Raw genomic sequence first — 25,744 nt, forward strand, 5'->3', positions numbered from 1 at the left:
TTTCGACCTATAAGTTGCACTTTTTTGTATAATGTACATGCCCTGCAACTTACAGGCCGAAGCGACGCATTTATGGACCCCCCCCCCCCCCTCTTTATCACCCATTTTTTGGTTGGGATATGACAGTTTTCATTCATTCTGACTGAAAAAAAATTGAGCAGTACCACTTTCAACCACTTGATGGCAGCATTGTAGTAGTAGTAGTATGGCATGCTGTTGTATCTTGAAATAAGGTAAACGTGGCTATAATGACAAATTCAAAAAAGTTCAAGACAAAAACAACTGGACTTTATTCATTATACTATACTTTATACTTTTTTTTCTTGAACTTTTTTGAATTGACCATGTCCTGGATGACTGAGTCATTAATCGGCTTGCCATATATGTTCGCTGATTGGACCGACCGTCAAACTAGCTGCACCGCCCCGGCTAAATGCAGCTAATTTGACTATTAAAGTGCATTTATTAAACGAACGTAAGACTGAGACACATCTTTACTATAATTTCGAGCAAACAAACAATTGTTTAGGCGTTTATCTTGTTAAAAGTGTACAGCGACTCGTCGCATGCACGCGTTTTCTTCCACGTATCGGCTTTTGAAATACAGCTGATTTGACCATCAAAGTGCATTTATTAAGCAAACACACTAAGACACACCACTACTATAATTTTGAGCAAACAATTGTTTTTAAGTGTTAATTTTGTTAAATTCTTGTTAAAGTCCTCCCGTGCACGCTACCGCCATTTGGCAGACCATCGGTTTTTGGTACAACACCGGCCCACATTTCCGGGTTAGCGGTGACGCATAATAGATGCGACGTATACAGCGAAGCGACATATTTATGGATTTTTCCACTTTATTAAACAAATATGGACTGATGCAACTTATAGGACGGAGCGACGTGTACGGTGGAAAATACAGTATCTAAAAGAGCTGCAGTTTTTTCTCTTGTAAGAAAAAAGATGTCTGTTAGCAGTTAACCTGCCACACACAGATATGGTGGAAATGTGTTTTTAACTGGACTTCTCAGACAAAACAGCATCTTGGCCATTGTGATGAACTTTGTTGTTCATCACAATTTTTACATTTTGTGTAAGTGAAATTACCGAGACGAGACGTTGCTTTGGCCAGAGGTTTGATCATGTCCACCAGCTTGTTACCAGCAGCGATGTCCACTCCACTGTCCTTATACGTCAGACGTCTGTTAGGAAAACAGTAAAAAAAAAAAAAAAAAAGAACTGAATTTTAACCCCTGTAATGCTATTGATATTTTTAGTTTACAAGTACATACTTGTGAAAAGACTAAAAATGACAGTTTCTGGTTGTAAATTTTATCATTTGTTCCATACATGAGGAGAGTTCAAGTATTAACCAACATTTTTTTCCTTGTCTAAAAATTAAACAATGCTTTACAAGCAGGGTTTCTCAAACTTTTTGGGATCAGGGACCCCCTCATAACCCTCATGTTTGTTAAATAATTTTCTTCAATTTGTCTCTAATGCACTGGAAATATTTGTGTAACATAAATACTTAAGACCTGTTCTTTAATAGTGTTAATACAATTTTTATACTTTTAAACATGGGGTATTTTTCCATTCAAGACACAATTAATGAACAAAATGTTTAATTTCAACTTTAAAAAATTACAGTTTTGATAAAATGAACAGCATCAAAAACCGCTTTAATACTTTACCTGTTCAAGTCAAGTCAATTTTACTGTCATTCTCATCAAGAGGTACATGAGGTGGAACAAAATTGTGTACTCAAGGTCCCAGTTACACCCAACAATAGCAAAAATATAGTGTGAATAGAAACAGTATATAAGGATCTAAGATCAAGATAAATACACTACACTATACTAAGATATACACTGGGACGTGTATATCTTAGTCTGAGCCAAACGAATGCCAAAAGATCTAAGATATACGCTAAACACTAATAATGCAAAACGATACGGCGCATCAACATCAATGATACAACATCAATCATGTATAAAGTTCTAGAATTGCGCCGCTCAAGGTGGCTGCATGTTGGAGCAGCTCTATTACTTTCATTCTGAGATTCTGCTTTTGGAAACTTTAATTCCTCTTTTTCTGGATGTAAATCACATTTTTTTGGATGATTGTTTCCTCTGGTATCGGATGCTGTGCAGCTGGAAGGATTTTTACTGAAACTTTTTTTAGTTTTGGACCTTTGTTATGCTGCGTAACCATGGCAACAAGGCAGTTTTCTACAACCAACAGCAGCTGATTAACATCTCAAAAGCTCAAATAATATCTCAACTACAGCCCTAAATCTCAAATGAGTTGAAAAGGATGTTCTGTGGATGCATTCTCATCTACCTGCCAGCTGTGCTCGAGTGTCTGACCACTGAGATCCTGGAACTAGCAGGAAACATGGCTAATGACAGCAGAAGGACAGGATCGTCCCTCGGCACCTACAGTTGGCTGTCCACAGTGACAAGGAGCTTGGCAGAGTGCTGGGAGGAGTGGCCATCGCTCTGGGAGGAGTTCTGCCCGGCATTCAGGCGGTCCTACAGCACGGGGGAACCGAGAGTCCAGCCGAATCTGGGTTGACAGATCGGACGGCATCTGCAGCCAGATTCTTAGGATCCACTGTGGGATGGACCTTCACAAGAGATCCTTCCTGTCTACAGCCATTCAGTATCTATAACATCTCTTAATGAAATGAGTTTAACGAGTTATAACAACAAATAATTCCCCTTTGGGATTAATAAAGTATTTTTGAATTTGAATTTGAACAGCAGCCCGAACATGAGTCTGTGGTGAGCAGACATGTATGAATAAATACAGCAGCATGAGATAATCAGCAGCACAGATAAGTCACATATCACCAATTAAGGTACCAATACAGTGAATTATTATTTTTTATAGTGATTTTCCTGGTTAGGGATTCATGAGACTAACAGCATCATGGTAGAAGCTGTTCCTCAGTCTAGTGGTTCTACACTTAATGCTCCTCAACCTTCATTCACCTAATAAATGTATCACCACTTCAAATTATTACAGAGAACTCTTTACATAAAACTGAACAGAATCATAACAGCAGTAGTCATACCAAGTAACAGGACTTGGATTTGTAAACCGATCAATGTCGGAACGCAAATGGCAGAGGGGCCGGGGGTCTGGGGATCCTCCCCCTGAAAAATCTGAATAAAGTACATGTGATTTCCTGCATTTTGGTGCATTTAGCAGGTTGTTAAACATCTACGTGCTTGTTTTTTTTCTTTTTTCTTTTTGTGGACCCCAAAGCACAAGCTCGCGGACTCCCATTTGAGAACCACTGCTTTATAGGTTTAAAACTGAAGTTTCATTACACTGGTCCACACCTGCTCTGGTTCAGGTGAGCGATGGCCCAGTGGCCGATGTCCCGTCGGTACACGGCACCTGGGAAGCCGATGGCTGCTACTCCCTGGTTGGCCGCCTGCAGTGCAGTCTCCAGGGATGACTTTACCGCCGTCACTGTCAGAACGCGGCCGCCGCTGGAAACCACACTTCCATCCTTCAAGGTAGTGCCGGCGTGGAAAACCTGCAGTCCCATGTCCTGGACCAGGGACAGGCCTGAAAGACAACCATGCAAAAACTGGATGAATTGACCGTATTATTTGCAAGTGAAAATCACGGCACCTCTAATGTTCTGTAGACCAGTTTTACCCGTGATCTCGACTCCTTTCTTGTAAGAGCCGGGGTAGCCGGCACTGGCCATGACCACAGTGACTGCAAAGCTGTCCTGCTGCCACACGGGGGCGCAGGAGGACAGTTTTCCTTCCATAGTGTTCACAATCACCTCATACAGGTCACTCTTCAGCAATGGCAGCAGCACCTAGAAGGAAACATTTGATGTTATATAAAAGAAGGAGGTCCACATGTTTGATAGTCAGTGAAACCCACCTGACTTTCTGGATCTCCTAAGCGACAGTTGAACTCCAGGACCTTTGGACCCTGCTTTGTCAGCATCAACCCTGCGTACAGCACACCTGAGCAAACGGAAACAAATATTTTAATAATTATGTTGCTGCTGCAGAAAACATATGGATAAAAGGAAACAACTCTTACCCACATAAGGAGTTCCTTCCTCCTTCATCCCGTCCACAGTTTTCTGCAGAACCGTTTCTCTGATATGTTGCAGCAGCCCCGGGCTCACCTGGCAAACAAACAGCTTTAAAAACTACAAAAACTAAAGTATGAAATCTCTGTAGCAGTCGGTTGCCCAGATGTACCTGAGGGGTTGGACAGTAGGCTCCCATACCACCAGTGTTTGGTCCCTGGTCCCCATCCTGAAGCCGTTTGTGATCCTGAGCTGGAGGCATCAGTGACACAGAGGTGCCGTCACTGAAACACAAACACTGAAAGAAATGGTAGGAAACATCAGTGTAAACATTCCAAGTTTGCTGAAAAGTATTTCTTAAACGGCAGGACTCACCGAAACCTCCTCTCCCTCCAGAAGCTCCTCTACCACCACCGTCTCTCCTGCAGATCCAAAAGCTCTGTCCTTCAATGGAAACAAACGGAAAACTGCTGAGACCAGATAGAGATTTACACGAGATGTTCAAATGCTTGAAAACGGTACAATAATCTTGTAAAGAACACAACAATAAGCTCAAGCTGCTGAACAGATCTGTTAAGTTGTCAGGCTTTTGTTTTTTTGTACAGTAGTCCCTCGATTATCGTGGGGGTTAAGTTCCAGATAGGTCTGTCACAATAAACAATGAATCAATTAATCGCATGATAAATGAAAATTATCTAACTCATTTTCATTTATCAGCTTTATCAGTTCTTTGTCTCTTTCTACTGAAGACACTGGATGACAAAAGGCTCAACTCCGGTGCTCTTCACTGACCCCTCACTTTCTCTTTTCTCTTTAAAATCAGTTTTAACCATTCAACATCCAATTTTTGGATCGTTAAAAGCAGCTAAGCTGAGAAGCTAAGCTACAAGGCCAACCTTTGGAAAAAACCTCTGTCTTGTCGAAGCTCCAAAATTCACAGTTGAAACCCGTGCCTTGGTCTAAAAAGTTGTTTTTTTTCCTGCAAAAAGAAGCTGAGAACATGTTTACTGATTTTTTTTATTAAAAGCTTTGTGTGACAAATGCTATGCTAAAGAGCTCAAACCACACCAAGCGTCCGCCATTTTGAGAAACCGAAAAACAGGAATGAGACGCAGCCCATGTCACGTCAAGGGGCCTCCCTCCCATTTCTCTTCAACAGACATGCTGCTTGCTCCCTCACTACCCATCCTTCGATATAAACAGTCTTATACTACCATCTGGTGGTCAAAAAAGGTAGTACACACAAAATTAAACAAAATTTCTTATTAAATTTGACAATTACTAATTATTGTCAATTTTCAAACAATATCGTTTATCACAATATTTTCTGAGACAATTAATCGCCCAGCAAAATTTGTTATTGTGAAAGGCCTAGTTCCAGACACCCCCATGACAGGTGAAAATCCCTGAAGTAGGGATGTTAGATGTATTTTAGTATTGATACATTTTAAGGCTTTATAAACCCTTCCCACACTCTTGCAATGTACTAAACTCTCTAAACGCTCTAAAAGAGGACAGCGTGTCATGATCTCTGCTCTTTGCCACACCCACTTCTCAGCCGCAATCACACTCATGCTCATCACCTGTGTCACTCCTAATCTCCCTCCTGCTGCACCAGTGCACTGCGCTTCTTAAGCGCTCCCCAGTCTCTGCCAGATTGTCTGATCGCTTCGTGCCTGAAGTATCCAGCATTCTTCTTCCTGCCCTCGTTCCTAAAGGCTTGGTTTGGGTCGCGCTTCATTATTTTAAATAAACAATCCATGCCGCTCGTGTGGCTCACTCAGGTATAAGACAGACCCCGCCCCCTCCTTTCTTTTTTCAAGGATGTTGCACACCTGCCTGTTGTGCATCTCTGGAACATGATGGGGAAAGACAGACCCCGCCCCCTCCTTTCTCTTTCTCTGCTGTGACAGCCTCAGAAAGAGAAAGGAGGGGGCCAGGGACTGTCTGTTTTATATTTGAGTGAGTCATGCTCAGCCACTCTTAATTTTTTTTTTTATATAAACGCCTGAGCAGTAGTGATGGGATAAGACTAGGGGTTGAACGAGTATATAATTTTTAAACTCGACATTAACATAATAAAACCCGAGTAGAACTCGAGAATTTGATGACGTCATAGATCTCAAGATACAAAAATAAATAAATAAATAAAACTGCAATAAAAAGTAATTATTTAAAAAAAAAAATAAAAAGACCAACAAAACATTGGGAGCGTATATTATGCTCCTACCATTTATCATACTGCAAATAAGTCACAGGAAAAACTAAACTATTAGTTATTATTATTAAACTGCAAACGTGAAGAAACATGCAGCACGTCAGAAACGAAACTTAAAACAGTGGATGGGCGGTGGATTGGACCCGGTGTTACACCATACTCTGTGACCTGCAACAGTGCAACACCGCCCCCTACGGTCATACGGTGGTCACATAATATGACGTCACTACGGTTACTCGACATTACTTTTTTAACCTCGATAGAGGTCCTAGCAATCGATGTGCAGATTACTCGAGTACTCTGTTAATGCCTTAGATAAGACAGACCCCACCCCGCCCACTCCTTTCTCTTTCTGAGGCTGTCACAGCAGAGCAGAGTCATTGTACGCTGTGACAGCCTCATAAAGGGGAAAGGAGGGGGCGGGGTGGGGTCTGTCCATCCCCATCGCTACTGGTGTGTCGTGTACAATCTTAAGTTGAAAACCCGCAAAAGAGTGAGTCCGTGAAAAGCGAACCTCAAGGTATCGATGGACTGCTGTACTGATAACAGCTTGGTGTCAAATACTAGAGCAAACCTTCAGAAGTTCACTAGACTCAACAGGTCAGGACTGCGACTGCTGGAGACTAGTTGGTGAATGGTCTGCGATGGAGTCTCCAAAACGTCTTACGACATTTGCAGGGGCTCTTAAGATCCTTGTCACAATCTAGGCCTTGTCACTTGAATTACTCTCAAAATAGAGTTGTTGAGGGCACCTTGAACAGGTCTCAGAATTTCTCTATTAAGTTTCTGTAATTCATACCATACCATACCATACCAATTTATTTATATAGCACTTAAAACAGCAACAAGGCCAACCAAAGTGCTGTACAAAAGAACACAAACATGCACAGCAGACAGGAAAACATAAAATAGAAATACAGATACAAATAGCAGCAGAAGCTAACTAAAATGGCCAAAAGAGTAGAGAACAGACCGGGCCAAAACAAATCACACCGTGTTAAAGGCAAATTCAGGACTGTTTGAGCTGCATTTGGACACAGGAACAGGAGCTCTCCTGACAGAAAACATCTCAGAATACAGCCCTGCATGTCCATGTCCGAAAACAAATATGAACCACCAATAACTTAAAGTATATGCATGGCCTGCAATACACGCTGTGCAGATGATAGGAATGTGCGATATATATGGTACACAGTAGAAACGATAGACATTTAGCCTATGATAGAGATCTGTATTCTACCGGTTAACCGCAGTAATGCTGTGTCTGATGTAAAATCAGAGTTGTCAGTTTAATCGTTACTTTTTTAAGTTGAAAACTGTGTCTAAGTGGTGTTAGTCTTTTCTTCGAGAGCCAAGTAGCGAAGCTACAAGCTAACTATGGCCGGTTTTTCGTAGTGTTGCCGTATTCAAAATGCATGCACAAAATGCTGTGTTCCGTCAAAAGTGTCCCCCCCCCCCAGTCAAAAGGTAAAAAGTAAGCATTGGTCAGCTTTAGAGAAACCTGCTCTCTGATCTGTGAAAAGAACGCTGTGTTGTGTGATCTTACTGCGAGACCCTCTGATCAAAGCCACAGAGGAAACTGGTCGCCATTTTGTGTCAGCTCTCCTTAAAGCGAAAGGAGACACCCACTAGAGGGTTGGAGGGTGAAGTGTTTTCAGTGTAAAATGCTGCTCTGTTGCTGTTCATTTATTAAGTAAGAAGACTGGAAACTGTTAAGAGTTAACAACATATTCTTTTGTTTAAAATATATGGCTAAAACTACATTTAATATATTTTGCACTGCTTTTCACTACAAGAAAGAAACCTAATACTTGATTTGTTTATTATTTTAAAACTCTCTGGACCTAGTAGTAGGATTTTTTTTTAATTGAGATTATTTTGTGGTATAGCAGTTTTCAAAATAAATGATGGCTAAAGGACACTCTATGGCTTTAAAAAAAAAATAAAAATCCTATTGCATGTTTTACCAAAAACATATTATGATATATATCGTTATCACCACCTATCACAAAACTTGTTGCGATATGAATTTTATGCCATATCGCACATCCCTAGCAGACGACATTACATCTTGATTCTGAAATCACCCGCACTGGTTGCTTTATTGCAAATAAATAGGAATTTAAGAGACTGCAACAAAATATTTGAATTACCCATTAGTCTCCAACAGTTGCAGCCTATCAGAGATTTACTCAGTGTTGTTATGAAAACGTCTTCAACTTTAGGAGTCTGTAGGTATTGGTTGCTCTTTTAAGTAGAATCTGTGCCTTTCAGAAATGGGGCGTTGCATGTTGTGCAACAAAAGTTGATGTGCTCAACATCAATTTTTAGGCGCAAAGTTAATGTTTTAAGCCTAAAGTTGGAGATTTATTGTGAAAATGCTAAACTTTTTAATTTAGCTTTATCATTATGCTAACTCCTACAATTGTTTTACAAAGGCATGTTCAAAATTTCAGATCTAAAGTTGGGTTAAAAAACAATTACGACTTTCAGATCAGTAATGAATTCAACAGTATGTCATTGATGCTCAAAAACAAACATGCTGAGGTCATTTTCTCTCCTCACATCTAGATTCAACACTTTAAGCTAAATATAGGAAACAGTGTTTCCCCTAGTTTACTGGCAGGGCGGAGTGTCTCGTACCTTCATCATGTCCATCACAGCCTGACAGGCCTCATTCTGATCTCTCGCCACGATGACCCCCTTCCCCGCTGCTAAACCGCTGGCCTTCACTACCAGAGCTGGAAAGTCAGCTCTAAAGAGAAACAAGGACACAGACTCAGGACCAACATGTTAAAAGTATTAAAACATCTGGAACAGATGCAGTCAGAGAACAGAAGGTGTTTTCTTACGAACTTTTGAACACCAGCCAAGCCCACTGTCGTTAAAAATTAGGTTTGTATACAACAACTGCTCTGATCCGATTTGTAAGAAACATAACTTTTGATTGTGAACCAATAAAGATGTAACCGATTGCAAATGTGAGAATGCCAAAATTTAAATTAATAAATAAAACGGACCTGCAGATGTATCTGCAGGCTTCCTCTGGGTCGGTGAAGGAGCCGTAGCGAGCCGTGGGGATGCTGTGACGCTCCATGAAGGCCTTGGCGAAGCTCTTACTGGCCTCCAACTGAGCCGCCTTGGCTGTGGGTCCGAAACACGGCACTCCTGCAGCCGTCAGGTCGTCCACAATCCCTGGAAGAGACACCAAAGGCTGAGCACAAACACGGGTCTGGTTGCGAGGGGAGAGACGCAAAGAGAGGATTCACCTGCCGCCAGCGGAGCTTCAGGTCCGACAACAACCAACCCCACATGGTGATCTTTGCAGAACTGAGCAAGAATGGAGTGGTTACTGACAGAAACCTCTGCAGGGAGAGAAGCGGACATTATTCAATCAGACCATACATTAAACACACAGGTGCAGGAAAACAACATGTCAAACAACGATTAATCTTCTTTCGGCTTTTCCCTCGTAGTGAGTCATCCTCCTCCATTTCACTCTGTCCTCTGCATCCTCTGTCCTCCCTCAAACTACCTCCATGTCCTCTCTAACTGCATCTCATCTTCCTCTTTTTTTTCCCTGGCAGCTGCATTTCTAACATTCTTCTTCTACTAATCCATTCCTCAGGTTTTTTTCTTGCTCTCAAATATATGTCAATGAATATTTAGAGTCAAAACCCTCACTTCCATCTCTCCAAGACATTTCCAAACCTCCACTGGCATGTCATCAGGTTCTACTGCCTTCATCGTACTCATTCTTTTCAGAGCTTTCCGGACTTCACCCTCACTAATCTTTCCCACTTCCTGGTCCACAGTTTCTATGACCTCTACTCTTCTTCCTCCTTCACTCTCTTCATTCATTAGCTCCTCAAAGTACTCCTTCCATCTTCTCGTCACACCCTCCTCACTCATTAGAACATTGCCATTCCTATCTCTAACTAGCCTAACCTGCTGCACATCCTTTCCAGCCTGATCCTTCTGTCTCGCTAATCGGTACAAGTCCTTCTCACCCTCTTTAGTGTCCAGCCCCCCATACGACTTCTGCTTTGCCTTTGCTACCTCCCTCTTTGATCTATGCCCTAGCTCCTTGTATTCCCGTCTACTCTCCAGTCTTCTCGTCAGCTATGTTTACATGCACAGAATTCTTTGATCGGATTGAAATGTATTCGGATTAAATAATCCGAACGTATCGTTTACATGGGTACAATCCATTCACAACGAGCGTTTACATGCAGCGGGCTTTTATTCTGAACAGAAGTACTGACATGCACAGAGTGGTAAACTCTCCTTAAAAAAAAAAGAAAAAAACACTGAAGAAGTTGTTCTACTTCCGGGATGAATGTAAAAAAACCCGAACGCCCAAAATGGACCCGCGCCAGGTTTTTATGACGGTGGAAACGTTACTGCACTCCCTGATTGAGCTACAGGTAATTTTGAGCTCTTTCAAAGTTTTTAGTGGAAATGTTGTATCGCTCAACTAGGCCTGTCGCGACCATGAGTACATAATCTTGTTCCACCACATGTATCTCTGAATCTTTCTGAATAAATCAATTAATCGCATGATAAATGAAATTTATCTACATCATTTTCATTTATCAGCTTTATCGTTTCTTTGTGTCCCTCTTTTTACTGAAGACACTGGATGACAAAAGGCTCAACTCCGGTGCTCTTCACTGACCCCTCCCTTTCTCTTTAAAATCAGTTTTAACGATCAAAAAATCACATTTTTCGATCATTAAAAGAAGCTAAGCTACGAGCTAAGCTAACAGGCCGACCTCGGGGGAAAAAACCTGCGTCTTGTCGAAGCTCCAAAATTCACGGTTGAAACCCGTGCCTTCATGTAAAAAGCTTTTTCTCTGCAAAAAGAAGCTGAGAACTTGTTTATTGATTTTTTTATTAAAAGCTTTAAAACCACACCGAGCATCCGCCATTTTGAGAACTGAAAAAAGGAAAGAGAGACGGCCCATGTCACGTCAAGGGGCCTCCCTCCCATTTTTCTTTAAGAGACACGCTGCTTGCTCCCTCACTATCCATCCTTTAATTCAAACAGTCTTATACTGCCATCCGGTGGTCAAAAGAGGTACTAAACTCAAAACTAATTAACTAGAATTTCTTATTAAATTTGACAATTACTAATTATTGTCAAATTTCAAACAATATCGTTTATTGCAATATTTTCTGAGAAAATTAATCGCCCAGCAAAATTTGTTATTGTGACAGGCCTACGCTCACCAACGAATTTAGCTTCCCTGACATATTAGCATCTAGCCAGGCAGAAATGCGAGAGGTAGACATAGGTCGCATGCGCAGTCAGGTCAGTTTTCCATGATCGGAATAAAATGATCAGATTAAGTGTTTACATGCGCACTGTTCGGATTATGAATCGGCATAAACCACCTGTCTCATTCTGATTACAAATTCATTCGGATCGAGCTGAATCAGCTCTGAATAATCCGAATGGGGCGTGTACATGACGCATTTTTTATTCCGAATGGCCGTTTAATACGATTATTTATGTCCATGTAAACATAGTGACTGTCATATTTATTCTTGGCTAACCTCTTTCTTTGAAAGAGTAGCGAAACAATGTTTGTCAAATAATGATGAGTACGTTTCATATTTACACATATATTTTTATTCACAATTTGTATTTTCATTTTGTTTTCATTTATATTTCTTTATATGAACTTAGTAAGTTTTATAAGGTGATATTAAAAAAAAAGTGTGGTTTTAGGAACAAATGAACAACAAAATGTTAAACTTGCGTTGAAACTATGTTCTTGTTTGGATCCTCAGCTACCAACAGACCTTTAGTTGGAGCTTTTTAAAGTTTATAAAGCAGGAATAAAAAGTATGAGGTGTCACCTATTCCACATATGATCCCTGGTGAAAATGTATGATTTACAAGTCAGCGTGACCTATAAATTTAGAAAATAGCAGCTGCTCTTGTCACATTTTACACAAGTTGTTTCACTTTCTTTGGAGGACTCGTTTTGTAGTTTTCTGCCTGAAAGCAAAGTGGTGGCAAAACACACATTAGGGTATGTGGCAATACACATTATTGGCTCAGTAAATATGGCAGTAGCTTTGTTTGGGAATTCAGCACCGGAAATGGTCTCCACAAAAGCGGCTGCATTAAAGAGCTTTTTGTTGTATTGCGCACCGGTTGTATGTAAAATGTTTTGGGTAGGTCGACAGTGTGCATTTTCCTTTTTGATCACATTTAAAAACATTTCAGTTGGGTTCGCTACAAGCTCGGTACTTCAAGATGAATTTCAGAAGAGTTTTCACTATCAAAATTACATTTGCTGAAGGAGAGTTAAGATTGACTCAAAATGCCTAAATTAGGACCCCAGGGTTTTAAATAGAAGGTGTTTGTACATTATTTGAAGATAAACCATAGTATAAATATTTAGGAATGTAACAATAATTATTTTCTGTAGTTTTTGTACAAATCTAAATGGTGAATGGTAAATGTACTGCACTTAAGATAGGGCACTCTACTAAATAGCACTACTATTTCTATACAAAGAATAATCAGTGCTTTATCACATTCATACACCGATGGGATAAACATCAGAGGCAATGAGGGGTTCAGCGTCTTGCCCAGGGACACTTTGGCATGTGACTGCTGGTGGAATCAAACCCCCAACTCTTGCGTTGCAGGACAACTGCTCTAACCACTCAGCCACAGCCAAGATGTGAAGTAGAGAAATAAGGTAATGAAGAGGAGGGTCCCAAGTACAAAACCTTGTGGCACACCAATAGAAATGAGGGAAGACAGAGAACGGAAAGAGTGAAGTTGAATTAACTCAGTATGGCCACAAATCTACAAGTATTCAGCTTTCAAATGATACCAACTTTGTCTAATTTGACCATAAAAAGGGAACTGGTGTTTGGAATTGTGATGTAATTGAAAATATTTAAGCCTTTTCTAGTGATATGAGGTTCAGTTTGTACCACATACCTATAGACAACATAAAAGATCTGATGGGACTCAAACTCAACTTTAATTAAAAGAAAATGCAAAAAGACCCTAGTTATAAGACAGGCTTTAAAATATTGTATGGACTAGGCAGTACAAATTTCAAGGGGCAGGCAGGCCAGAGTCACTACAAAAGCTTAAACCGCCCTGCACTTTAAATTAAGTGATGGTAGTTTGATTTTAAGGGACTGCAGATGCAATTTAGCTTTTGCTATAATCTGGTGCAGCGCATCAAATGACGACATTTATGTTTGAGTTGTACATTGTCCCTTTTTAAATAAAGTTCATTCATTCATCCAGATGTTTGTGTTCTTGCATGAAACTCAACCAGAACATGACTGCAGAGCTTCGAGTCGTCAGTAAACAACTTTTAACCGCTCGAGTCAGGCTCTATAAAGACGCTCTTCTTGGTCGATGCTTACCAGAGTTTTTGATCTTGCCGCAGTCGGCCGTGCCGGCGTTACCCGGAGCCACCAGGACTTGTTGAACCTGTGGCGACTGAGCCAGCTTCCAGGCCAACGCATGCTCTCGTCCACCGCCTCCAACCACCAGAACCCGCTCTGCCATGGCACCTGGGTTTAAAAAAACCAGTCAGCTTGTAGATCTTTGTGCCACCTTCTATCACCTCTGAAAGCGCTGTTTAATTGTATGCAAAGGCTGACCTATGGCTAAAGCAGTTTACTCAGCTGTAAAGGAGCGTTGACCTTTTCTCAAGACGGGGGTCTTATATTACCTTGTAAAACCAGTTTAACTGCAATCCATCTAATCAGCTGGAACACATAAGACTGTGCAGGCGTCAGATGTTGCTCAACCAGTGAGCAACTGCAAAGACTTTTATTTAAACATCAAAGTTCACGCTCAATAATCCAGGTAAAAAAAATCCAACAAAGTTCAGTCAGGTCATCCGGGCGGTTTCTTTTATTGTTGAGACGTTTTGTCCTTCATCCAAAGGACTTCATCAGTCCAAGAGCCACAACAAGCTTTGTCCCACAAGCAGCACACTCCCATAGTGAACCAACCAGTTTGCTGATGATAAGATGTTTTCTGGGGCCTGCCTGAACTTTGTTGGATTTTCTACCTGGATTATTGAGCATGAACTTTGATGTTTTGAACCACTTTGGCTATGGCTGCCTCAGTCGTCGTCGACGGGGGAGAGGGCGAGCCCCAGAAACCATCTTATCACCAGCAAACTGGTTGGTCCACTGTGCGAGTGTGCTGCTTGTGGAACTGAGTTTATTGCGGCTCCTCACTGATGAAGTCCTTTGGATGAGGGCTGAAACGTCTCAACAAAGAAAGAAACCATCCAGATGACCTGACTGAACTTTGTTTTTTTTTTATATTTAAAGCTAAAATAGGGCCTTTCTCAGATTATTTTACTAAACTTCAACTAAAACATCTGGATCACCTCTGGTTTCTGAGGCAAACCAAAACGAGCAAAGATTTTTTTTGTGTGTGTGTGATTTCAGCAGAAACTTAATATATAACTGGATTTGATTTTACTCAAAATTAAAAAAAAAGAATAAAAGCGTAGCCCTCCAAGACACGAGTTACAGACGCTTTGGTCAAACCTTAATAAATATAATTTTGTGCAAACTCACGCAATATGCTCAAAGTATGCGTTGTGAATGACTTTCAGCATCCACATCAGATTATTTAGCTCAATATCTGCACAAGCCAAACAAACATGGGTCAGAGTTCAAACTGACCCCAATCTGCACAGATTAGACCCCCGTCTACATGCAGTGCAGATCCAACACAAAGAGCTGACTGTTGCACACTGGCTGTTCATGTGACTCAAATCATCAAACCAGTTATCAATTACAGGGACAAGAAGGCATGACTCCATGTTTTGAACAGTACTAGTCCACAAACATCTTTCTAAATACCAAATAGAGGAAGTTATTTTAAGTATTCATTTGGCAACGTTTGTCTTTTAAGTGCATGCGTTTATTTTGAATTTTAATATGAATAACGCAGTCCAGAAAACTTATTTTATGCAGGATATGTTAATGCATTCATTCTGCACCTAAAAGACAAATTTATTTGAGACAAATTGCACTTTTAAATCAGCACTGATCACAAAAAAAAAAAAAGCGTTTAAACACTCACTTGTCGAGTCCGAGTTGAGCAGGAATTAGACGGAGCCCAGCTCAGATGTGTAGCCTCTGCTCTCTGCGGGATGACTGACGCTCCGCGGGGGCTGCCAGGTTTAAGACGCAACCAAAACAAATTACACGCGCCACGTGCACGCAGCGTGACACAACGATGCGCGCGCTCAAGCGACACTTGGATTAAAGCGACACAAAGTTAGCGAGAGAGACAGCGGAACAGGCTGAAAGCTTCCAAACTTCGTGCTTGGCTCGCTGATTTGGGACAAACTTTTTGGATTCCCAGACTTCCTGTGAGAGTGGAGGCCTAGAGCATCATGGGAAATGTAGTACATAAGCCACATCAGCTGAAGCTAACAGAAAACTTAAAAAATTTTATCTGGTTAAGCAAACTGAGTACTAATTCAAGTTAAATTCACTTGTTTACAAAATATTTAATTTTTCAGAATTTTGCTAAAATATTTACACATTTGTCTTACACCTTAATAAGTACATTATGTATTTATTTTACTAAGGTACAGTATAGTCATTAAGGATTTTAATTTAATATCTTATTCCTTAATATTTTGTGAACAACTCAGGTAAGAGAACTTCACTAGGGCTGTGCTATAAAGACAAAATAAATACATAAAAACTTGAAAATTCAGCCAAAATCTTAATACCCCGGACTTTGTAAGGAAAGACATTACAGTAGTCCCTCGATTATCGCGGGGGTTACGTTCCACACTCCACCATGATAGGTGAACCGCAAAGTAGGAACGCTAGATTTATTTTGTAACTTATAGAGACCATATTAAGGCTTTATAAACACTTCCCACATTCTTGAAATGTTCTAAACACTTAAACCTACGTAATTTTAACAGGTATTTGTACGCACAGTATTGCAAAATTGTATATGGGTACTCTACTCACCAGCTCTGCAGAACAGCAGCTCCATCTCAGTCGGACTCGGTTCCGGTTCAGCAGACCTACCCTGCAGAGACGAAGCCCACCGCCCCGTCCACGTCGATGTGCGCGTGAATAATTGGGCTTCAGGATTATCTGCAACTTTCCTGCCACTTCTGCGAGCTTCAATCGCTACTTCGGACTTTTGCTTTGCAAAACGTTCCCTCCTTCATTTTGTCAGAAAGTATCGGCCGGAAACACTGCTGGCTTCTGGGTAGTGTAGTTCTTTTGACCTGCGTTACGAAAACTACAAAAAGGCGGTGACTCTCCGAAGTTTTTTATTTTCCGTTAACTCTTTATCCCGCACCGTCCCAATCCCTTGAGTAACATTAAAGCTGACGATCGTTGAAAAATCGCAGAAGAGCGAGTCCCCGAAAGTAGAAACGAACCGCGAAGTAGCGAGGGACTACTGTAACACTCGGTACTTTTTTTTATGAAAGTAAGATATCTAGCTATATTCATCCTAGTCTTAGTAGGAAACAATTTACAAAAAAATTGACAAATTAACAGAAATATTACCAATTAAGTTTCCTTAATCGGATGGTGGAAAATGCCTTGGGGGGGTGGGGGGGATTTCCTGTCCGCGATGGTTCCTACATTCATTTGTGTGTGTGTTAATATCAGATCTGGGAATAGTTGCTTTTCAGGAAACAATCCAGACCTCATACTGTAAAAGAGGAACCAGCTTGTTTTTTAAAAGTCAAGTTCTATGACGGCATAAAAACATTTGTTGGAATAAAACCAGTAGTGCTGACAAATACCTTAAAACTAAATCGTTAATGTTGTAAAAGAGGCAATGCAACACATTGGAGCACCACCGAACTCCTTACTGTCCCCACTTGGCCAAACAGTTTTATCGTCTTGGGTGTCGAGCTTTTGCTTGACGTGCATCTTTATTTTCCCTTAGCCGATTACAATTAGTAGACCCTCATACTGTTTCTGAGCAATTAGAAGGTAAAATACAAATATATATTTAATTTAAACATAAATGAAACCTCCCCGAGTAAGGACAGCCGGTCTGAAACCAATGTCAACATTAGGATGCAGGATCATAGGAGGGTATGAATATATTATATAGCGTCAGTGGCAGTTTTCTAAAACAAATACAGCCTGAAAAAAACAAAAAACAAATAAAGGAATAGTTTGGGATAATGCTACAGTAAAATATACATAACTCGTGATTTTTTTGTTGCTGCCGTTTTTCAGAGTTTTGACAATAAAATCCTGTTTAGTTCACAGAAGAACTCATCAACAAGCAAATACAAAGGTTTTTGATTAGATGAAGTGGTGGTTTTAAATATGAAGGAGCTTGTTTTTTTAGTAAATCTTTTTCAATGTACTGTAAATTAATAACATATTTGACTTTTTTAGGGAAAAGGACAAAAAGCCTAATGGAAGAACAATTAATGACATTATATATGCGTGTGTAAAGAAATATAACACTGTAGTGTTGTGGAACTCACAAGTGTTCTGGTCTCTGCGCGTCACACAATCATAACAATATAAAATCAGTTTACAGGAAATAATATTGTGTAAAATAAGAAACTGAGCTACATCAGTAGAAAACGCTTTAACCACATATTGCAAACATTTTTTTTAAATTGTCAATTGACCACAGTGTAACAGAATGTCCAAAAATATTTTACGATTTTTCAGTGGCCCCCATATGGCCACCCCATTAAAACACTTGTGGAGGCACCAATGGCTGGTTTACGAGCACGTAAATTTTTTTTTATACAAATCATTTGAACCATTTAAAAGATTATTTTTTAACTCCATAAGAAAAAGAATATCAACTTTGTTTACTTTTAATTAAAATTTTGACAAATAAATTAACTTTGACTAGAGAAATTGCATTTCTTGGGAAAATGCAGTGTGAATGTTTATGGCAGAAGAACTTGCTGAAAAACAGCTGAAATTAGCTTAAAAAAACATGCTGAAATGGATCCGAAACGAAAGAACAAGCTCAAATTAGCAGAAGAAAGCAGATAGAACAAATATTTGCTGAATTGGGTTTAAATAAGCTCAAATGAGCACAAGAATGAGGAAATCAGTTTTAAAAAGGGCTAAAATTAGCACAAAAAAAATCTAACAAGTAGCCAAAAAGTTAAAAAAAACAGCTTAACATACGAGCAGGACGTGGAAATTTTGCACCCATCAGCCACCGTAGAAATGAGCTAAAAAAAAGAAGAGAAAAAAGTGGAATTAACTGAAAAAGCTAAAATTGGCATAAAACAGCTAAATGGTAGATGAAATAGCAGAAAAGCTGAAACTAGCAAAAAAAAAAAAAAACCTGAAAAGAGCATAACAAGCTGAAATTTCCAGAAAAGTTAATTAGGCTGAAAGTAGCAGGAATTATCAAGAAAAACTTGAATTTATGTAAAAACAGCTGAAATCAGTTAAAAATGTTCTAAAAAAGCTAGCTGAAAACGTAGAACAAGCTTAAGTTAGCAGAAGAAAGCAGAAAGAACATGCTTGCTCAATTAGGCTGAAAGAAGCAGAAATGAACACAAAAAGAAAAAAATCTGAAAAAAAAAAAAAAAAAAATGAAATTAGCAAAAAAAAAAAAACAGCTGAAAAGTAGCTAAAAAAAGCACAAAGAAGCTGAAATTACAAGAAGGAAGTGGAGAGAACACATTGCTGAAGTATGCTGAAAAATTTTGAAATGACTGCAAAAAAATATGGAATTATCTGAAAAAGCTTAAATTTGCATAAAACAGCTAAATAGTAGCTGGAATAGCACAAAAAGCTGAAACTTGCAGAAATAAGCTGAAAGGAGCATAACAAGCTGAAATTAAGAGAAAGTTAGAAGAAACACAAAATTGTTGTAGTTAGTAGGAGAGATCATATCTCTCCAGTTTTAGCTTCTCCCCACTGGCTCCCTGTAAAATCCAGAATTTAATTCAAAATCTTACTTCTAACCTACAAAGCCCTCAACAACCTAGCTCCATCTTGTATTTGAGATCTTATTATTCTATATTTTCCTAACACAGCACTTCGCTCTCAGACTGCAGGTTTACTTGTGGTTTCTAGAGTTTCCAAAAGCAGAATGGGAGGAAGATCTTTCAGTTATCAGGCTCCTCTCTTGTGGAACAAACTTCCAGTTTCTGTCCATGAGCCTGACACATTGTCCAGTTTTAAGACTGGGATTAAGACGTTCCTTTTTGATAAATCCTATAGTTAGGGTTGGCTTGTTATGCTGCTATAAGCTTAGACTACTGGAGGACAAATTGACCTCATTCCCTTAAATGAATTGTTAAAAGTCAATAGTTTTAATTTGATACTATTTCTATCTTAACATATGATTCTGGACCTGCCATTGTGTATCTGTTCCTCCTTCCTGTTCCTCTCAAACCCAGCCGGTCGAAGCAGATGACCGCTTGTCCTGAGCCTGGTACTGCTAAAGGTTTCTTCCTCATGAGGGAGTTTTTCCTTTCCACTGTCGCCTTCATGCTCGCTCAACATGAGAGTTCTGTGACGGAGTTAAAGTCAAAGCAGTCTGCTCCTCAGATAAATAATGTTAAATTATTATTTTCATCTATGAATGTTTCCGTTCAGTGACCTGAGATGACTTCTGCTTTATAAATAAACTGAATAGAAAATTTTCTGAGAGGAAAAAAAAAAAAAAGGCATAAAAGGCTAAATACTGTTTTTCAAACAGCTAAAGTTGCACCGATACAAAAAAGTCACAGCCGGATTGTCCTGAAAGAGCCGAACATTTTGAAGCAGCTTGAAAATTGCGGGAAAAGAATCTCGCCGAAAAACGTACAGAAGAAAAATGGATCACAATAGTGTGAATGCTTCATAAACATTCACACTATTAAAGACGAGAGTGCTAACTGAGCACAACACTGACTGCAGTGACTCATCATTTTCTAACTTTTTGATATGAAATGCTTCACAAATCGTTCTTAATTACAAGTTGGAGGTGATCAAATTATTACTTATGATTTTTTAGATTTATTTATTATTAACCTTTATTTAACCAGGTTAATCCCATTGAGATTACAGATCTCTTTCGCAAGGGAGGCCTGGGCCTAACATGCATGTTTTTAATCTGTGGGAGGAAACCGGAGTACCCGGAGAAAATGCACACATGCACGAGAAGAACATGCAAACTCCACACAGATAAATAAATCAACAATTGCTATCATCAATAATAATCCTACAATATAATAATATCATCAATAATCTACAATCAATAAATGATTGTAGTCAGTCCAAAAGGTTTGTGCTTCAGTTCTGGTGACCTCTAAGTTGCAAAAAGTTAAAAAGGGTTCACTTTTTTTCATGGTTCACGTGTCTTCACCGTCATGTTCCTTCAGCAGCATCATTAAGGCGTCATCTATAAAATAAATAATTCAAGGTTTCAAAACTCGAGCGTCACAACAGAGGGATTTCTGTCTCGCCGAGGAGTTCCTGTCCTAGCTCCGAGTCTCGCAGCGTGAAGAGGGTAACGCCTGAACTGTAAGCTGCGGGGATCGTGATGTGAGTCCGTTTGGGTCGATCTTCTCCCTGCTCTTCCTCTACAATCATCTTCTGAACTTGACCTGCGGGGGTAACGGGACAAGAACTGTGAGAAGCACGGTGGCTCAGCGGGCAGAGACGCGTGCACCAAAACAGTAGCTGCGTCACCTTCGACGTCCAGGAGCAGCCACCTGGACTGGTTCCCCGACAGGCTGGACAGCGAGCAGCCGGGCGTCACCCGCCGCAGAACGTCGTCTCGGCGCACCAGCAACACCGAGTCGCTGCAGAGACGCTGGTGCGCTTCTTCCTCACTAACTGAAAACAACAAAAGCGCCATGAGGGAACCCCGCTCCCTGACACGCACCGACCGCCAGCAGCTCTCTTCTTTGAGTCACTTACCGACGTCCAAAGGGTTGGTCATGAAAACGGCATTCGGGGCGACTCCGAAGATGAGCTGATGGTGCCAGGCGTCGGGCACCTCCTCGCCCTCAGGCGCGCCCAGCTGCATGTTCATGGTTGCCACGGGGACGGCGCCCTTTTGGATCCAGCGTGCGAGCCAAGGCACCAGCTGGACTCGCCGGCGAGGATAAAGGTGGAAGAACCGACCCATCACCCTCCCAGCACTGGCCTCCTGCGCCCCTTGGATCAGCTGAGCGTGAGTGGCACCTTGATGGTTTTAGAAACAAAGACCGACCGGTTGGTTGGCCAAGGAGGCCATTGTCAGTGATGGCAACACACACACACAGATGACAAACGAGATTTGAGCTGAAGAAGGCATCAACCTATCTAGACCACAATGCATTGCAAAATACTGACTTTAAGTGTGTGCGTTAGTAACTGTAAAAAAGGTCACGGGAGTTAATCTCATGACAAGGATGATGTTCCCATCAAAGTTGACCAGGATACTCAGGTTTACAAAAACAATGTGTAGAATCAGGGAAATAGTGAGTCTTTGTCGTCCTTCATAGGTTTAGATATTTATTTGATAATACGGGAAATGATGGCAAAGATGGCTTCCTTTAGGTTTAGAGCAGGGGTGCCTAAAGTGGGGCCCCCAAGCTGCCCTCATTACTATATTAACATTTCCTTTGAAGTGTCACTGCGTTTACACTCAGTCATTCTGACTTTAATGTTAATGTTAAATGGAAAGTCAGCCCAATGACTACCTTAATGGCACTATACAGCTGGAGTGGCTATTTGTGCATTAAATTATTTAATTTGACTAATTTATATTTTATTCTGACAGACTTCCTACAGCTTCCTGCCACTGAATAAACATTTTCCTTTGATCCTGCACTAATACACTTATAAATTAAATACACATAAAGCGTTTAAAAACTGACCAATCAGCAACCTCAACATGTCCTGAAGTGAACGTCCTTTACCTGCAGAGCTGCAGCTTTGCAATCAAGAGATTTCAATAGTGAGTTTTCATCTTTGGTTTCATGTTAATCTATAATGTAATAAACCTTTGTAAAATACAACAAAATACAGGAAATGGCATCTATTTTATTCAAAATTCTCTGGGAGAGGACCCCCAGATCCTCCACCACTACCATTGCAACCTGGTCTGTAATATTCTTTATACAGAATTGAATGTTAAAATTACTGTACGATAAATAAATGGACTTTACTTAAAGAAGTATTTGGATTTCATGTATTACTGCATTTGGCCTGCAGCCAGCCCCCTGATAGATTTTAAATTTGGCCCTCTCAGGGAAAATGTTTGGGCACCCCTGCTTTAGAGCTACTCTGCTGGCAGCACCATGCTGCTAACAGGACCATGCTGCTAACAGGAGCACGCTGCTAACAGGAGCACGCTGCTAACAGGACCATGCTGCTAACAGGCCAACTCTGCTAACAGTAGCATGCTGCTAACAGGACCATGCTGCTAACAGGCCAACTCTGCTAACAGGAGCACACTGCTAAAAGGAGCACGCTGCTAACAGGACCACTCTGCTAACAGGCCAACTCTGCTAACAGGAGCACGCTGCTAACAGGACCACTCTGCTAACAGTAGCATACTTCTAACAGGACCACTCTGCTAACAGTAGCATGCTGCTAACAGGACCACTTTGCTAACAGTAGCTTGCTGCTAACAGGACCACTCTGCTAACAGGAGCACGCTGCTAACAGTACCACGCTGCTAACAGGAGCACGCTGCTAACAGTAGCACGCTGCTAACAGGACCACTCTGCTAACAGTACCATGCTGCTAACAGGACCACTCTGCTAACAGTAGCATGCTGCTAACAGGACCACTCTGCTAACAGGAGCATGCTGCTAACAGGACCACTCTGCTAACAGGACCACTCTGCTAACAGGAGCACGCTGCTAACAGGAGCATGCTGCTAACAGGAGCACGCTGCTAACAGGAGCACGCTGCTAACAGGACCATGCTGCTAACAGGCCAACTCTGCTAACAGTAGCATGCTGCTAACAGGACCATGCTGCTAACAGGCCAACTCTGCTAACAGGAGCACACTGCTAAAAGGAGCACGCTGCTAACAGGACCACTCTGCTAACAGGCCAACTCTGCTAACAGGAGCACGCTGCTAACAGGACCACTCTGCTAACAGTAGCATACTTCTAACAGGACCACTCTGCTAACAGTAGCATGCTGCTAACAGGACCACTTTGCTAACAGTAGCTTGCTGCTAACAGGACCACTCTGCTAACAGGAGCACGCTGCTAACAGTACCACGCTGCTAACAGGAGCACGCTGCTAACAGTAGCACGCTGCTAACAGGACCACTCTGCTAACAGTACCATGCTGCTAACAGGACCACTCTGCTAACAGTAGCATGCTGCTAACAGGACCACTCTGCTAACAGGAGCATGCTGCTAACAGGACCACTCTGCTAACAGGACCACTCTGCTAACAGGAGCACGCTGCTAACAGGAGCATGCTGCTAACAGGAGCACGCTGCTAACAGGAGCACGCTGCTAACAGGACCATGCTGCTAACAGGCCAACTCTGCTAACAGTAGCATGCTGCTAACAGGACCATGCCGCTAAACTCTGCTAACAGGACCATGCTGCTAACAGTAGCATGCTACTAACAGGACTACTCTGCTAACAGGAGCATGCTGCTAACAGGACCATGCTGCTAAACTCTGCTAACAGGAGCATGCTGCTAACAGGACCATTTTTCCATTACAAGCCGTGGATAAGTGGCTTGAAACATCTGCTTAGTTCATGACAAAAACCAATGCAGACGTGTTCCCGTTTTTCACATTGCCTTATAATCTAGCTGTCTGTTTCTTTTTTTTTTTAAAAATACATAATTTCTTTAATTTATTCTTCTCAATGTATGCGCTTTCTTTTATGATTGTCCATCATTGTCATCTCTCTTTGTTAAAAAACAGGTCTCACTTTTAAAATGAGTCCCCGAGGCTCAATGAGACTAACCTGTATAAATAATGAATGAATGGAAAACACCAATCGGTCTACTTCTAGTGACACCTGGAGGAGCTAAAGGCCTCAAATGTCAATTAAAGTGAAACACAAAACCCTAAATTCAAGAGGGGACTCCTGACAGCACAGCCAGATGTTACACTGACTTGTTCTTTATGGTTTCCATCCAGACATTCAAATGGGGAGTGATGGTCGCTGCAAACATCTGTGACACCTGAAGCACGTGAGGCTGGAGCCACGTGTGCACCAACATGGAGCATGAAAGGTTAATAATGTTTACGGGACATTCACCGGCTTCACTGCGGGACAGCAGGTAGTCGGGCAGTGGGGACTCGTTCCTCCTCAGCCGGGTCTGGACGCAGCGGTCGACCTCCTCCGGAGCCACTTCCACGCCGAGGGCTTTGAGCACGTCCACCACGGCCGTGGCCCCGCAGGCGGAGGCTCCAATCTGCAGGGTCTGCCTCTCCACCGCCTCCTGGATGGACCACAGCATGGCGGCAGCCTCCTCGTTTACCTGCGCGCGCTCCTCCATCTGACAGAAGGGAAACAAATATTCAATTTAAAGCGGCTTAGAAGTTAGCTTCGGTGTCAAATTTATATTTCCAACATGGCATTTCAAGTCACTACTGTCGTTTATAACGTAGTAAGTGTTTCGGTTGACTTGCATGCTTGCCAAAGTTCCGTTTTACCGAATCTCGCTGGTTTTCACAGCTGCTGTCCCGGTGTTTACTTCAAAACAGACTGGAACACAGTGCGCATGCTCAGTATGACGTCATAATTTTTTTTTTTTACAGGAAGAAACCAAAAACAGAATGGAAACTAGCGCCCCCGGCTGGTTATATACTGCAACTGCAGCGACTTGAACTTTCCCAGGTTTAGTCAGAAGGAAATTTATTTTCTATGACAATATTCTGTCAAATAAACACTAACTTGACTCAAGGTTTTGCATTATGATGGTAAATGGACTGCATAGCGCCTTTCTATCTAATTAAGATACTCAAAGCGCTTTACACTACAATCTGTGCCTCATTTATCCATTCATACAGCACTCTACTAGATCTCTACAAAGCTAATTGAACATATCATTCTAAAGAGACTAATCGGTGCTTTATCACATTCATACACCAATGGGACACACACCAGAGGCAATGAGGGGTTCAGTGTCATGCCCATGACACTTCAACATGTTCATTCAAACTTTATTTAGACAGGTTAATCCCATTGAGCCTCGAGGACTCATTTACAAGAGATACATGAATGTGACTGTGACTGCTGGTGGAATTAAACCCTTACTCTCCCATTGGTGGACAGATGCTCAAACCACTCAACCACAGCCGCCCCCTTAAGATGGACATAAAGGATATTTTGAACCACCTTGTTTAAATTTAGAGTTGTAATTTGAGACTTTCTTTTACAACCTGCAGATTATTCAACATTTGTCTATTTTGTCTCATCATTTGACAGTGATACTCCCTACTAAATGCTGGATTAAAAAACATATTAGCTCAAAATGTTTCTTATCTAGATATATTTTGT

General features: G+C 41.1%; 2 protein-coding genes across 2 annotated transcripts in view; both read right to left on the bottom strand.

Moving 5' to 3' along the window:
- The window catches only part of gart (phosphoribosylglycinamide formyltransferase), a 26,379-nt gene extending 10,856 nt beyond the window's left edge, over positions 1-15,523 (bottom strand). Inside the window, exons 1-12 of the mRNA XM_037696597.1 lie at positions 15,382-15,523; positions 13,695-13,844; positions 9,557-9,652; positions 9,308-9,482; positions 8,931-9,042; positions 4,445-4,513; positions 4,242-4,367; positions 4,078-4,165; positions 3,913-3,998; positions 3,676-3,844; positions 3,351-3,582; positions 1,108-1,202 (exon numbers count right to left, since the gene is read on the bottom strand). Of these exons, the coding sequence (XP_037552525.1) occupies positions 1,108-1,202; positions 3,351-3,582; positions 3,676-3,844; positions 3,913-3,998; positions 4,078-4,165; positions 4,242-4,367; positions 4,445-4,513; positions 8,931-9,042; positions 9,308-9,482; positions 9,557-9,652; positions 13,695-13,839 (1,393 nt within the window). The 5' untranslated portion in view covers positions 13,840-13,844; positions 15,382-15,523. The remainder of the gene's footprint in view (positions 1-1,107; positions 1,203-3,350; positions 3,583-3,675; positions 3,845-3,912; positions 3,999-4,077; positions 4,166-4,241; positions 4,368-4,444; positions 4,514-8,930; positions 9,043-9,307; positions 9,483-9,556; positions 9,653-13,694; positions 13,845-15,381) is intronic.
- A 5,030-nt stretch (positions 15,524-20,553) lies between these two features.
- Positions 20,554-24,875, bottom strand: LOC119429092. Its single transcript, XM_037696809.1, has 5 exons — positions 24,816-24,875; positions 24,500-24,740; positions 21,192-21,458; positions 20,961-21,107; positions 20,554-20,875 (listed from the first exon to the last, which is right to left on the bottom strand). Exons 1-5 carry the CDS (start codon positions 24,873-24,875, stop codon positions 20,709-20,711), a joined length of 882 nt encoding a protein of 293 aa, XP_037552737.1. The 3' UTR covers positions 20,554-20,708.
- Positions 24,876-25,744: the final 869 nt, after the last annotated feature.

The sequence above is a fragment of the Nematolebias whitei genome, chromosome 23 (genome assembly GCF_014905685.2).
Source record: "Nematolebias whitei isolate Nwh7 chromosome 23, NemWhi1, whole genome shotgun sequence".
NCBI lineage: Eukaryota > Metazoa > Chordata > Actinopteri > Cyprinodontiformes > Rivulidae > Nematolebias > Nematolebias whitei.